Source organism: Heteronotia binoei, chromosome 21 (genome assembly GCF_032191835.1).
Source record: "Heteronotia binoei isolate CCM8104 ecotype False Entrance Well chromosome 21, APGP_CSIRO_Hbin_v1, whole genome shotgun sequence".
Lineage (NCBI taxonomy): Eukaryota > Metazoa > Chordata > Lepidosauria > Squamata > Gekkonidae > Heteronotia > Heteronotia binoei.
This window is the reverse complement of record NC_083243.1, coordinates 153431814-153446766: the sequence shown is the minus strand read 5'-3', so window position 1 is coordinate 153446766 and position 14953 is coordinate 153431814. Positions and strand designations below refer to the sequence as shown.

Below are 14953 nucleotides of genomic sequence, written 5' to 3'. Positions count from 1 at the left end.
TAGCGTAGGCAATTTGAACTAGATGGACCAGTGGTTTGACAGGATAAGGCAACAACAGATGTTCAGTTTGTACTTGATTTGACAGTATCTAAAAGTTGAGAGCATTTGAGGTCATGTGAATAAATGACAAGTTGTTCTAGTAACTTTGGAGCATAGCTGGAAATGAATTCAAGCCTCTTCTTGCCTGATATGGGAGCACAAATTGGTATGCAATGTCATTTTCAAGAAAAAAAAAACATTTAACCTTGTAAATGCATGCGCATGATAGGGCTTTATGCTGAAGGTTACCTCATATCAAGGAGTAAGTATTCTTCCCAATTCACATTGGATTGCTTCGCAATTGCCATGAAAGAATTCCCTTTCTTTTGAGTGCGAATTGTTTGGTGCAGCAAGCTTGCCAATATAGAGCAATTTGCTCTGAGAGACCTTCTCCCAGAACACCTGCTCAATATTTATTGCATGCTGTTGCTGCAAATGGATTCTTAAGTCATTGTGCAGAAAACTTAATGAGTAATCTATGGCTCATTTTAAAGCTGTCGCATTCACTATTCTTACTCATAAAAGCACTGGTCTCATTCAGCATATTTGCAGTTTTTATTATATTAATGAAAACTGAAATATTTGCGATTACCATACATCACTTAATTTATTTAGAGGCACTGGTATGAGTCCTCAATTTTTTGGGAGGGAGGATGTTTTATAATAATTACTATAGGAAAAGAAATGCAAGGGGAAAAAAGAATAATTCCTTCTCCATGTGCCCCCATCATCCAACACAAAAAATGCAGCACAAGCTCTTTGGCTACAAGTTCTGTTGAAATCCTACTTCATTTACGCATGATGGTTCTGTGCCATTAGGACTTAGGACCAACTATATATCCATAAGCACCTGCATTGTTTTTAGCTAAGTAGCCCTCATATGGGCCACAGTACAATTCAAAGGTTTTCACTGGAAAGTAAATACCCAATTTCTTAAACATGGTAATGCTTGACGAATGGCAGCTTCAGCACAATACAGGTTAAAAAAATACGACAACTACCAAAAAAGACTTCTGACAACTAAAATGTAGCATTACTAAAATTCAAACAATGTTAATGATCAGAATCAGCTTTAACTTCGGAGGGGATTCTGGCCAAAATGATCTCCCGTGGAACCTTCAAACCCCTCATCCTTGAGTTTGGCCCAGGGACCCAGGGGATATCATTTCAAATCATTCAGGAATTCTCAGAGGACTGGCATTTTTAAGAGAAGCAAATGTTCTCTACTATATAGTCAAACTGCACGTACCTTCAAAGTCTCTTTCTTGTTGTTTTTTCCAGTAGGAGATACACACTCTTTATCAGACCCATTGCAGAACTTGAACTCAGTCTATGAAGAAGGACATCTGAATGAAATTAGACTACAACACAAATTTGCAGCTATCATTCTTTTAAAATTACAAAAAAAAATCACAAAGAGTCCTTGGCAACAAACATCTAGTAATAAAATTAATGTCAGCACCAAATAAAGACTAACAAGAGATTTTCTCTCACACAGAAGATTCTTTGCTGTAAGGCAAGCAGTGGAAAATAAGAGGCAGAGCCAAAAGGGACAGGAGAGGCTATATTAGCTTTATCACCTCCTCCATTACAGAAATTAACAGTACCGCAGAATTCTCTGAGTTGCAACCTGGTAACGTCACTCAGAGGTAGAGCACAATGATGGTGGGGACACCATCAATACCCAAGGAACTAGCAAATACAATTATTGTAAAAAAATAAGATTAACATAAAAATTCTCTGTTGTGCAGGTGACCAGTATTCTAATGCTAACAAGACCGGGGGGGGGGGGGGGAGATGGAATTCCATGCATAAACTTAAGAGTGTGGGGGTGAAAATCTCAAAAATCTTGAATATAGGCATCACACAGTATCAGGCAATCAGACTGACAGAGACAGAAGAATGGGAAAGGATCTATTCTTGCTCATTTCATCTGCCTAATGGCTTCCATAAGCTTGAAGCTCAACACTTACAGATGCATGGCATTTAACATAGTACAAATGCCCAGAGGCTCACCTGTGTGAAAGAACTTTTCATGAACCTCTTCCAAACCAGCTTAGGTCTGGCATAATCAAACAGCTCTTGCAAACTGTCATTTGAAAACTCAAAATGTACATCAATTTATTGAATCTTTATCCCACATTTCCTTCAAGGAGCTGACTGGTTCAGACCCCAAAGGTAAACTTCATGACAGAGTGGGGACTTGAACCTTGGCATCATAGTCTGAGATTACACTATACTTTGTGCTTGCTCCCTTCTCCTCTCTGGAGCGATTCTAACTGGTTAATTCATAATTGTCTTATTTAGCACAATGCAGACTTGCAGGTAAAGGGAAATCAAGAACAGATAATAATTTATTTTGGAGGAAGGTAGCTAATGAAATAAAAACCTTCATATGCCTGTGCACACACCGTTTGTGCAGGCTGCTGGGATAAAATATCAAAATGAATTCTTGCTTTGGCAATAACAAATGCCCCTAGAATACTTGGACACTAAACACAGTACTCACAGAACACAAAGAACATTTTGTTCCCCAAATCACCCCCACCTGGACTTACTCTGTGTCTTTTTCTTCCTGCCAACCAGGGCTTTTTTTGAATAGGAATGCACAAGAACTCAATTCCGGCTGGCTTAGTGTCAGGGGATGTGGCCTAATATACAAATGAGTTCCTGCTGGGCTTTTTCTACAATAGATCCCTGTGTGAAACAATGGTGATGTCAGGGGTGTGGCCTAATAAGCAAATGAGTTCCTGCTGGGCTTTTTCTACCAAAACAAGCTGCCAAGTCTAGTCCAGACTCCTTTGACTCCTGGCTATACAGAAATCCACCTTGAATGCAACTAGAACTGGGGATGACTTGTTCCATTAGTAAATATGGCTACTGGCTCTATTAAAGTGTAAATTCAAATACATACAAATTCATACCATATGCTGTTCTATACTGTTGATTGCACCAGTTCCCAGCCTTTTTCTGGGAAGACTGGCTGACTGCAGAAATTACATCAGATGCTGCTTTTCTTCTCAAACACATTTACCCAAGCATTATACACAAGATCCTGGATACCGAAGAATGTGAATGATTGGGAGACAGAGATTGACAGGTTTGGTATCTACTGCTGCAAGAAAAGGATTGAAGCAGATAAATACATTTGAGGCTGTTGCTGTTGCCTCAAATCAGACAAGTGATTATCATGTGCTTGGCAAGGCAAGGTCAGCAATGACTAAAAAGCCTAAATCAGATTGCTCATTGCAGAAGGCATGAAGTATGTGTCATTTCGATATCTTCCCCAAAACAGGCCTCCATTTCATACTTGACATTAGAAAGCTTGGTTTTCAGTGTGGATGTATAAAAAAATGACAGCTACAAAGAGGACAGTAAAACCAACCCAGTACTGTGCTGTAACTGTGAACACTGGCAGTTCTGCATACACAACTCCATTGCAATGTATCACTCTTTATTGGTGCAGAATTCACTGGGATCCTTGCACTTACATCTTCATGCCTTCACCCCCACTGGGTGCCCTTATTTCCAGTTATATTTCTCCCTGGGCTCTTCAAGCCTCCATCTCCACCATCCTCAACTGCACAAAAATCCCTCCTAAATTCTTAAGGAAATTGACTTATGCTCCTTTATCTATCAGAGCTCTAAGGAGCTCCACTTATTATTACAAAAACCCTATGTAGCTGTTTAAGGCTCAAGAGTATGTGCAGGGGTAGTCTTAGCCAGTGGGCAGCTGCCTCAGGCTCCGCATTGGGGGGATGACCACTCACAGCTCTGCCCCCAACAGAGGATGGAAAGATGTTTCCACCCTCACAGCCACTCATACAGTCTCAACCAGAGCTCACAGATGCCAGTTTGGGGCTCACGGATGTCTGTTTGGGGCCAGCTCCACAGTGGCAGCCACTCAGGGTTCACAGGATGGGCTTCTGGATCTGCAGCAGTGGCCACTTGCACCAGCCTCAACCAGGGGTCAGCTCTCCAGCTTCCAGGAGCAGCTTCCCACTTGCACTGCCTGGAGTGAGGGCTGATGCTTGCATGGGGAGCTATGGGCCTTACAGGGAGCAGCAGCAGTGATTCTGGGACCCATCCTGGACTTTTTCCCAGGGCCCCACAATCACTAAGACCAACTTTGAGTGTGTGACTAGACCAACATCATCTAATAAACTAAGTGGATTTGAGTAGAGATTGTCCCTCAAGTCCTAGTCCAGCACCCTAAACACCATACTACACTGGCTCCAGGTTCTTATGGCTAGAATTTGCTCCCAAAACTCTTACACAGGGCTAAATCTGTCTTCAGAACTCAACTTTTCTATGAAACTTCTACACTAACCCTTTATTTCTTATCCACAAGGGAAGCAAGGGAATTTGATCACATTCATCCTAGCTTTTCCTTTTCTCATCTTCACTGAGAGATGAGTTATGTCTTAGACTTGCATTTTTTTTTCATATGTTTAGTTATCCTGCCCCAGCTTCTACTTCTAAGCTCAAAAATATGAGGATTAGATAGGGTTGCCAAGTCCAATTCAAGAAATATCTGGGGACTTTGGGGGTGAAGCCAGGAGCAAGGGTGTGACAAGCATAATTGAACTTCAAGGGAGTTCTGGCCATCACATTTAAAGGAACCGCACATCTTTTAAATCCCTTCCCTCCATAGGAAATAATGAAGGATAGGGGCACCTTCTTTCGGGGCTCATAGAATTGGACCCCCTGGTCCAATCATTTTGAAACTTGGGGTATTTTGGGGAGAGGTACTGGATGCTATGCTGCAAATTTGGTGCCTCTACCTCAAAAAAACAGCCCCCCCCCAGAGCCCCAGATACCCACGGATCAATTCTCCATTAATTTCTTGAAATTAACACATTTTAAAACCAGACCTGTTTGCAGGTCCTGCCAGAGATCTAGAGGTACATGGTGGCTGTGGGGGAGGGGCTTCCCCTGCCGGCCAGCTGGCTGCGGGGGCGGGGAAAAGACTGTAAAACCGGGGAATCCCCCACTGGGACCTGGGGATTGGGAAATCTAGGATTAGATGTTCACTATACTTACCTTTCATATGAAGGCAAGCACCACAGTCCCCAACCTGAATTATTCTCTGTTTAATACTGTATATTCAAGACAGAGAAAAATCTTCCTTCCTTCTTCCTTGCTACTACTGCATTGCCATTTCAGCAGCTACTAAAATGTAAAATTTTCTGTGGCTGGTCAGGTAGATACCTGAGGGGAGGGAGAATCTCTTTCTCCTGCCACTTCAGGGCCATATTAGACATTATGCTCACCTCAAGTTGGGTTGGAATTTTCCAGCCCCTTGTACAGAAAGGAAACTAATGTCATCCTTCTCCTCCCATCCTATGTTCCTGAGCTGAATTGGGCCCAGAGTACTTGGGATGTTAGTTTTCCAGCATCATGTCTGTATATAAAGTGTAACTCACTCACTGGAGTAATAACATCTAGTTTGGCCCTCAGTGATCCTGAGAAGTTGATGCTTGCCAAAATAGCATCTGAGATGCTGGGGAAGAGAGAGATGGGCTGCTAGTCACCAGCCAGCCAGGCATTAACAGCTTTGAGTTGAATTAATAACCACCGAGGAAAACACAGCAGCTGAAGAATAGATTACAGAATGCTTTCAAAAAGCATTCCTAACTTAGAATGAACAGAGCTATTAACTTTTTTTTACTCAAAAGCTCAGTTTTCCCAAGTTCAGTTCTAAGCAAGCTTACGTTGTTCTGGAAAGCACCATCCAAATGGTGATACCATGTACAAAAATCAAAATGTCACATGCTTACAAGTTATTATCTGCCACACAAGGTATTAACCAAAAAGAACTTCAAAGCATGTGCACTTAAAATTGTTAGATCTCAGGAAAGACTATAATTAATTGACATTTCCAGTAATAAAGACTTTTCCAGTAATAAAGTAATAAAATGCCCTAAATTGCATGCATTTATTTTTTAATTCATTCTCCCAGTTAAAATCTATGTATATGCTACTAAAAAAATGCTATGGTTTTCTTCCACTGCTGTTTTTGAAGATATTGCAATGGTGCACTTTAAAAGGAAAACAAAAGTCTGTCCTAGTTTATGGGGCTAAATGCTTATTCAGATGAAAGCTTTTCAAGTACCTGGACCAAGAAGAAAAACCATGTATGGGCCTTTACTGAGCTTCTGGTCCCTTACTCTTATTCATGTAGAATTAAGAAGGGCTCTCACCCTAGTGTTCAGGCCTTTTCCAGATTACTGCTCTCTGTAGCTTATAATTGCTTTCTGGACAAGCTGTCTTCTACCCACACATCCGGTGAAGTCATTGTTCCTATGCAAATTATCTGACTTTTAAAATTTTATTTACACAAGAATACTCTCTTGCAAGGCATTAAAAGGAGTAAATAAGAACCACCACAGGCTCTCCCTTATTTATCAGCTCAGGTGGTGTATTTTAATTAACATTCAGTTCTTTCCACCCAAGTGAGATTTATACCACATTCATAATATATTTCTGTTTTTACACCGGATGTTGGTTTATTCTGTAACTTAAGACAGCTGATGCAGCATCACGGGCTACCAATTGGCCAGGAAAGAGTGGTTTGGCCTTCTGCTATGGCTTTAGCAGCAATTTGCAGAAATCAACAATGAAGCTTTTTGCTGTAGGACAAGCATTCTCTCCTGCTAATATCTGCACATAAAGCTGCTGTTAAATGTATACAAGGAGGGATCTAATTGTCTTCATAGTCAGGGCTTTTTTTGAGCAGGAATGCACAGGAATGTAGTTCCAGCTGGCTTGGTGTCAGGGGGTGTGGCCTAATATGCAAGTGATGTCCTGCTGTGCTTTTTCTTTTAAAAAAACTCTGTGTGAAACAATGGTGATGTCAGGGGTGTGGCCTAATATGCAAAGGAGTTCCTGAAGGGCTTTTTCGACAAAAGAACAGCCCTGCAGTCTGTGGTAGGGCTGCCAACTCTGGGCTGGGAAATTCCTGTACATTTTAGAGGAAGAGCCTGAGGGGAGAACATTTGGGGAGGGAGGGGCATCAGCAGGGTATAATGCCACAATAACATATAATATATAATTTTCACCCTTCATAGTAGCTATTTTCTCCAGGGGAAATGAACTATGGAGTCCGGACATCAGTTGTAATTCCAGGAGATCTCCAGGCTTACCTGAAGATTGGCAACTTTATGATAGCATGTTCAAACTAGTTTGAGATCAGTTCCTTTCTCCACTTCCTGGTTCATGTTAACAATAGTTTGCTATGATATCTGAACTGGACAAGCTATAGGTGAATACAGGTGGCCACTTTACTATGTGGTTGCCTGGCCATTTGCATTACATGAAGGGGCCACCCAAGGAGGTTGATAGGCAGTAGATTCAGAAAAGATAGTTAACACTTCTTTACTTAATGAGTAATTAAATTGTGGTATTTACTGTCAGTGGACATAGTGACAGCCATGAATGCAGATGCCTTTAAAAGGGAGTTAGACTCAAGGAGGACAGGTCCATCTATGACTACTAGCCATGGTGACTAAAGGTAACATTCATATTCAGAGGCAGAGCAACTTCTGAATATCACTGCTAGGAGTCAGCATCAAGGGAAGACCTCGGCCTTTATGTCCTGTTTGTTGGTTCCCTAGGGCAGTTGGTTGGCTACTATATCATACTGTATACTGGATTAGATGGACATCTGGTTCGATCCACCAGGAATCATCATATATTCTGGATTTTGTCCTGCAATACACTACCACAGATGGTGAATTTTAACTTTTCTGCCATTAAATCACAGCTGATTTAGGGCAACAGCATAAGGTTTTCAAGGCAAGAGACATCCAGAAGTGTTTTGCCATTGCCTGCCTCTGTGTAACAACCAGGGCTTTTTTTTTTGAGCAGGAACGCACAGGAATGTAGTTCCGGCTAGCTTGGCATCAGGGGGCATGGCCTAATATGCAAATAAAACCCTGCTGGGCTTTTTCTACAAAAAAAGCCCTATGGGAAACAATGGTGCCATCACAGGGTGTGGCCTGATATGCAAATGAGTTCCTGCTGGGTCTTTTCTACCGAAAAAGCCCTGGTAACAACTCTAGACTTCCTTAGAAGTTTCTCAGACAAGTACTAACTAAAGTTGACTCTGCTTCACTTCCAATATCTGATGAGATTGTGCTATCCAGGTCAAGGCTCAACTTCTTCACTTAATGATATATTTCTCCTTGTCTTTTCTCCATGGTTTTCAGATTTCAGAAGTATTATTTATATATTGTTAACTATTTAAATATTTCTTGTTTTCATGAGGGTTCCACCCCTTATTGAAATGCAAAGATATTTTTTTAAATGGGAAAAAATGCAATTTGATCCTATCAGCTCTACCCTAGAACAAGAAAAAGGAGGGACAACTTCACCTAATTCCACTCCTCATTGTAGCCCCCCATCTCATATGCCTTTTCCCCCATGTGAATCCATGATCCACATCATTTTGAGGGGGCTTAAAGGGGCTGCTGGAGAAGGTGAACATAAAGAATGACCTGCTACCATCAGTGGAAATTTGGTAGATAACAACCCACAGATACTAATTCCTATTAAGCTGCATGATGAAAGGTTGAATAGTATGTGCATTTATTATAGGAATGTTGTTTTCAATGTGTGGATATTTAGATATTTGTACAGTGTAAGGATAGTACACACAACATATTTAAAGAAAATGAGAACATGAAATGAAGTAAACTCCACTTATTTTATGTGCATTAATAACATGGTTAAAAAAGGTAAAGATAGTCCCCTGTGCAAGCACCAGTCTTTTCCAACTCTGGGGTGACGTCACATCACAACATTTTCACAGCAGACTTTTTACAGGGTGGTTTGCCATTGTCTTCCCCAGTCATCTACACTTTCCCCCCAGCAGGCCGGGTACTCACTTTACAGACCTTGGAAGGATGGAAGACTGAGTCAACCTTGAGCCGGCTACCTGAACCCAGCTTCTGCCAGGATTGAACTCAGGTCATGAGCAGAGCTTAGGACTGCAGTACTGCAATTTACCACTTTGCGCCATGGGGCTCTAATAACATGGATGGATAATTCTAATTATGTACAATAGAGGCTGGTTTATTCCATCCCCACATTCTGGGTATGAAGGCAATACCACTTGTTACAGAAGAATTCTGAAACTACACTTTAAGCAGCAAATCACAAGATGACACTTAATAGTGTACTCTTCAAGTTGATCTTATAAACCTTGTTACCTTATTAATAGAGTTCGGTGTCTGTGGAATCTCATCCTTCAACATGGACAATGTGTTTCCTTCCATGTCTTTCCCTGAAACATAACAGCACAAGAAAAATATGGAAACCGTCTGTGGATGGCTAAAGGGAAAAATATTGGAATATGCCTCTATTTCTAAGACAAGAGACTTTCACATTCCTACTCAGAAGAGGCAGATAACTATATGCAGAGATTTGTTTAAAAAAAACCCAAACCAAGTACTACAGAACAGGATGTAAAAACTGATCACACAGTAAGATAATTTTACACATTAGTTATAAAGGTCAATACTTTATGCAATTTCTGTGTATATTATTTGGAACTTGGATTTTTTGCTATTAATTCCTGTAGCTTAAATGCTTGGTTCCCACATGTAGTTCTATCACTTGATTTCCCTCCTACTGATAACTAGCAGCTGGATAAGTGACCAAACTCCACTGCACTGTGGTACTGCAGGTAAGAAAGATGCATGTATAGTGTTGTATCTATAACAGCCAATTCACAAAGGTAAGTTGTTACTTGATCTGCAGTTATCAGTAGATGACTATACATATCTCTCGCCTTAAACTTACTTTGGAGTAAGCCTCACTGAATCCTGTGAGGTTTCTGAGAACACATGAGCAGGATTAGGCCCCATGTGTAGACTTACCTCTTCCATGTATCAGTCAGTACTAGGGATGAGCACAAACCTAAAAACCCCCAGTATGGTTCAAGGTTCAGGGCAGTCCCTGAACCAAGTCAGAAGGTCTCCACCCAAACTGAGCCAGTCCAATGGGTTTGGTCCCCCGTTTCTCTCAGCTGCAGCTTGCCGCAGTCAGGAGAAAGGGGGATATTACCCAGAAAGGATTAAATGGCTGCCAGGCATTTCAACCTAACAGCTCATCTGTGGACCCAGCATGCCTCAGCTGTTAGTAGGCTTACCAATCCCCAGGTCCCAGTGGGGCTTCTCCCACTTTCTCAGGCTCCTTCCTGCCCCCAGTCAGCTGGCCGGTGGGGGGGGAGCCCCGCCCCCACAGCCACCATGTGACTTTCCACCTCCGGAGGCTTCAGTCTCCAATTGGAAAGGCTTCCTCTTGCGATGGTGTGTCTGTGTTACTTTGAAGAAGTTGGTAGCAACCCGTGAGTAGAGATGCCAATCCCTTGCTTCAGAGTCGCCAGGAAGGGGGGGGGAGGGAGGGAAATGTCTGCTGGGCACTTCATTATTCCCTATGTGGAGATTGATTCTCATAGGGTATAATGGGGAATTGATCTGGAGGCATCGGGGGCTCTGGGAGGGCTGTTTTTTTAGGTAGAGGCACCAAAGTTTCAGTATAGCATCTATTGCCTCTCCCGAAAATACCCCCAAGTTTCAAAATGATTGGACAAGGGGGTCCAATTCTATGAGCCCCAAAAGAAGGTGCCCCTATCCTTCATTATTTCCTATGGAAGGAAGGTGTGCTGTCCCTTTAAATGTGATGGCCAGAACTCCCTTGGAGTTCAATTATGCTTGTCACACCCTTGCTCCTGGCTCCACCCCAAAGTCCCCAGATATTTCTTGAATTGGACTTGGCAACCCTAGCAGTTAGACTTAAATGGCCCCAAACAGCCAAACTGAACAGAAGTCCAGTAAATGTACAGGGAAGGTGGCTTCCCTGAACATCGGTACAGGGGCTCCAAACTGGCCATGTTTTTGTGCCAAATTTTTACTTGTGAGCCAGTTCATGCCCATTCCTAGTCAGTATATCACAGTATATCACAAGCAGTATGTCACCTGTTCCTTTTATTGCTTTGCAGACCAGTGCAATTAACCTTAAGCATGTAGGTCACTCTACCTCTTTCACTGATCTTCTTAGCTTCATGCCCAGAATGAGTGTTAGTTCTGGGTCTCAAGTTGTTTTTGTTAAAAGGGGGAGGCCCAAACCCACAATCCTTAACTTGGAGGGCTTTTTATAACCACGAGCCTTACATCATTATCAATGGATGAGACTTACATCATTATCAATGGAACTACTACCCAAGCAAATATTAGAACTGGGGCCATCCTTGCCCCAACATTCTTAAATATTTCTGACATATTAAGCATTGATTTATAAGAATAGACTATTACTGAATGAATTCTCTTCTTTTCCCTGTGTATTTGTTACACTGAAAGAGAACACATGGTCTCGACTACTGATTAATTTAATTTCAGGATTAATGCATGGTTCACATATATGCAAAGTTACTCTTCTGACAGTTAAAAAAATGACACTACCCCCTGCCTATTGATTTATGTCTTAAGAAAGAAAGTGCTGACATCTTAAGTATTTTTTCCTAGTTCAATGATGGCATTTGTCATATCAAAAATGCCTTCCAATTCTTTCATTATTCTATTAAAACCCTAACAAAGAAAATTTACTTGGGAGCAAGTCTCAATTTTTTCAATAGGACTTACATTCAAGCAGCTATGCACTGGAATATAGCCTAAATATCACATGGAAGCATTAATCTAACGCCTTTGCATAGCCTTTGGGTGAAAATGCTGACCTGTAGTCTCCTTAGATTCTGTATTAATTACAACAGTCTTCTTAGGTTCTGTGCTAGTTACAGAAGTCTTTACACAGTATGTTTTTTTTTAAAAGCACCTCTGTAAATGCTTCTCCTGTAGCCTCACATTGTGCTTCTTGCCACTTCAGGATGTTAGACATAGACAAATGGTCTCTGGATTCTAGCCCTGAGGAGTACTGTTACTTATAAATTCTTGTAAAGGTTTGAGAAACACAAACTTATACATAGCCCTCTCGCATACCATAACAAAAATCACATTATAAATATTAATACTTATGCATCAAAAAGATAGGAAGAACACCTAAATTACCTTACTGAGTTAGTAAAAGAGAAGTTGTCTTCAGAACTCAAGTCCAACCCAATTTAAAAAAATGTAAATGACAGCCACTGGAACAATGTGTTAGACTCCCTGGAGAACTGTAACCCCATCCCACTGGGCTTTCATCTATAAGGGACACCAGTATGAAACTGGCGATATTGAAATGTCAAGATGTTGTTCATTAGAGTTATTAATGCCTCCCAGGGTTTTTCCTGTGCACTAACGTGTTGCCAGGGCCCTTTTAAAAGCAGGTGGATCCTTTTCCTATCCCTTCTCCATGGTTCAGTTTACTTTGCTGCTAAGCAACAATCTTGGCTGGTGGAACATTAGCTGCCTTAGACTGGCTGTGGAGGAACACTCACATTATTTTCACAAAACTAAATTACCTTTTTATATTTTCCTTGGCATAATACCTACAACAAACAATAGTGTGGGATCAGGGGGAGAAGAAGAGCAGATTATAATGAGGAATGGACATATCAAACTGGTTTGCTCCCCCCTCCTTCACTTTTGTTCATATGGCCATAATCCTACACATATGCACCTGGGAGTAAACACAACACCACAGTGGGACTTTGCATCTGAGTAAACACTCAGCAAACCAAACTGCAAAACACCTGGAGAAAAGGGAAAAACTTAGGATCAGGTTTCCAAAAGAACACACTTGAGGGGTGCTCCTTCTCATAGCTTCTCTGTATCAGGCCAAGTGGCCCTTTGTCAGGTTCTCAGGGTGCAGGCAGGCAGGAGTCCAAAGCCAGTCCGAGGTAAAAGTCCAAGAAGTCAAGCAGGAGCCACTTCACCAATGCAGAATCACAAACTGGAACCAGAAGTCAATGTCCAAAAGCCAAAAGGTCAGGGTGCCAAGGAAATCAAGCAGGTCAGGATCAGGAAGGAGCGTGGCTGCAAGCCAGAGAATACACTTGTTGCTTCCACAAGGTTACTAACTCCTGGGTGGGAGCTATATGGGAGTCTCAATCAGCCAGCTCCCTGGGTGTCAGTGACTCTGCTAGAACTCAGGGCTGAGAGACCTGAAGCATCGGCATGCCTCATGTCTTTGCTTGGAAAGTTATTTCCAGAGCCTGCTTTGAACTCTTGAGATGGGAGGGGGAGAGCTTGGAGGAGATTGATTGTCAACAGCTGACACTGGTGCTTGGAGAGTGATTGATGGGCCAGCTGCTGTTTGTTCAGCTGAGGAACTGACTGGCAACTCTTCCAGGTCTGTTAACCCTTCCAGCTCCTCCTCGTCAGGGATCATGACACCCTTGCTGGATTTCTGGATAGCATGCCTTTATTAAAGGAGCTACCCTTCTATCAGGAAAAGAATGAGATTATCAGCCATGGCAGAATGACCAGGAAATAACTGAATCTTGTAGCCATTATTAGTTAGGACAGCTGATCTTTTTTCTGACGAGCTTTGCTCCTTAAATAGATGCATAATATATAGATATTCAACAGGTGCCACCTTTGTTACTTCTTTAAGGTACCTTAATATGGCAATATACAACAAGGATTGCCACCTGTTTGACTGGCCTATTTGCTATGCCTTTAACAGTTACCTGACCCACAGAACTTTAACAAACCATTTGCTCTCTTAAATGTGGGGTGGGGTGGAGTTTGGGATCCTCAGGCTGCTGTTAAAGGCACAGGTGTTGTAGAAAATGTACTAACTCTATATCAGGCAGTCCTCAAAGATATATCCATGGGCACCATGGAGCCTGCTGGCATCTTTCCTGGTGCCTCCCAAGTGTTTTTAGAAAATGGGTGGGGCCAAGTGGGGCTTTTGCCCAACAGGGCTTCTGATTGGCCACTGGAGATCTGATTGGTTGAATAGGTTTTTAAAAAGTTGTTTTAGTGGCAGCTGCCACCAAAACACAAGGATCTTAATTGCATGGCTGAAGATAAGCTATGTGTATGGAATAAAATATTTTAAACCATATGTACATTTTTAAAAGGCATTCTGTTAAACACAGCTTCTGCTGAAATACTAAATTACTATTTAGAGTTATGCAAGGTCTCTCTTTGGCAGCCGTTTTGTAGTTGGCTCCATCTTCCTGTAGCAGACCTTCCAGAAGTGTCCAGGATCAAAAAGGTTAGGGACCTCTGATCTGGATATCTCTTTTGGGCTTGTTTGAAAAAGATGCCTTGCCTATAGCTCACTTTGTCACTACTGAAGCTTTTCCACTTTTGAATTTGGCTAAAATTAATGTTGAATAATCACCTTGCAACAACTAAAAACAAAAGATGATAGTCACTACTTTCATTAGTTGTGGTAAGTTGTTTTAGTGGGTGAAGTTTTTTCTTATTTCTTTGTGATAAACTGGAGCATTATTTAAATGTATTATCTATTCCACCAGTCTTGTTAAAAAAACATATTCTGAACTTTTATCATCTTTGAGACAGGTAGAAATTCAACAGTGGAACCTTTACATACTGATCGGGATCTATTTGCCTGTACTGAAATACAAGGGGGTAATGCTGACAACCCAAGACTTATCCCATGAGCTTAGGACAAGCATTTTCCTGCAGTTGAAAGGGGAGATGGGGGAGAGGGTTAGAGTTAGAACATTGTCCCTGAACAATTCACTTTCCAATCACTTCTTATTGCCTAATTCTTTGGTTCTCAAAGCACAATTAGGAGGAATGGGCAGAAACTGGAGTTCTGTTTTCATACACACACATATACAAAACAACTTCTGATCAGGGCTGTACTGGGCCCTTAAAAAAGTAAAGGTGCCTGCACCGGGTCATTAGCAACCCATGGGGTGACATCACATCATGACGTTTTCTTGGCAGACTTTTTATGGGGTGGTTTGCCATTGCATTCCCCGACTTACTGC

General features: G+C 41.7%; 1 protein-coding gene across 1 annotated transcript in view; it reads right to left on the bottom strand.

Moving 5' to 3' along the window:
• OSBPL5 (oxysterol binding protein like 5) overlaps positions 1–14953 on the bottom strand; it is a 256002-nt gene that overhangs the window by 84584 nt on the left and 156465 nt on the right. The window contains exons 3-4 of the mRNA XM_060263167.1: positions 9252–9325; positions 1289–1369 (exon numbers count right to left, since the gene is read on the bottom strand). Of these exons, the coding sequence (XP_060119150.1) occupies positions 1289–1369; positions 9252–9325 (155 nt within the window). The remainder of the gene's footprint in view (positions 1–1288; positions 1370–9251; positions 9326–14953) is intronic.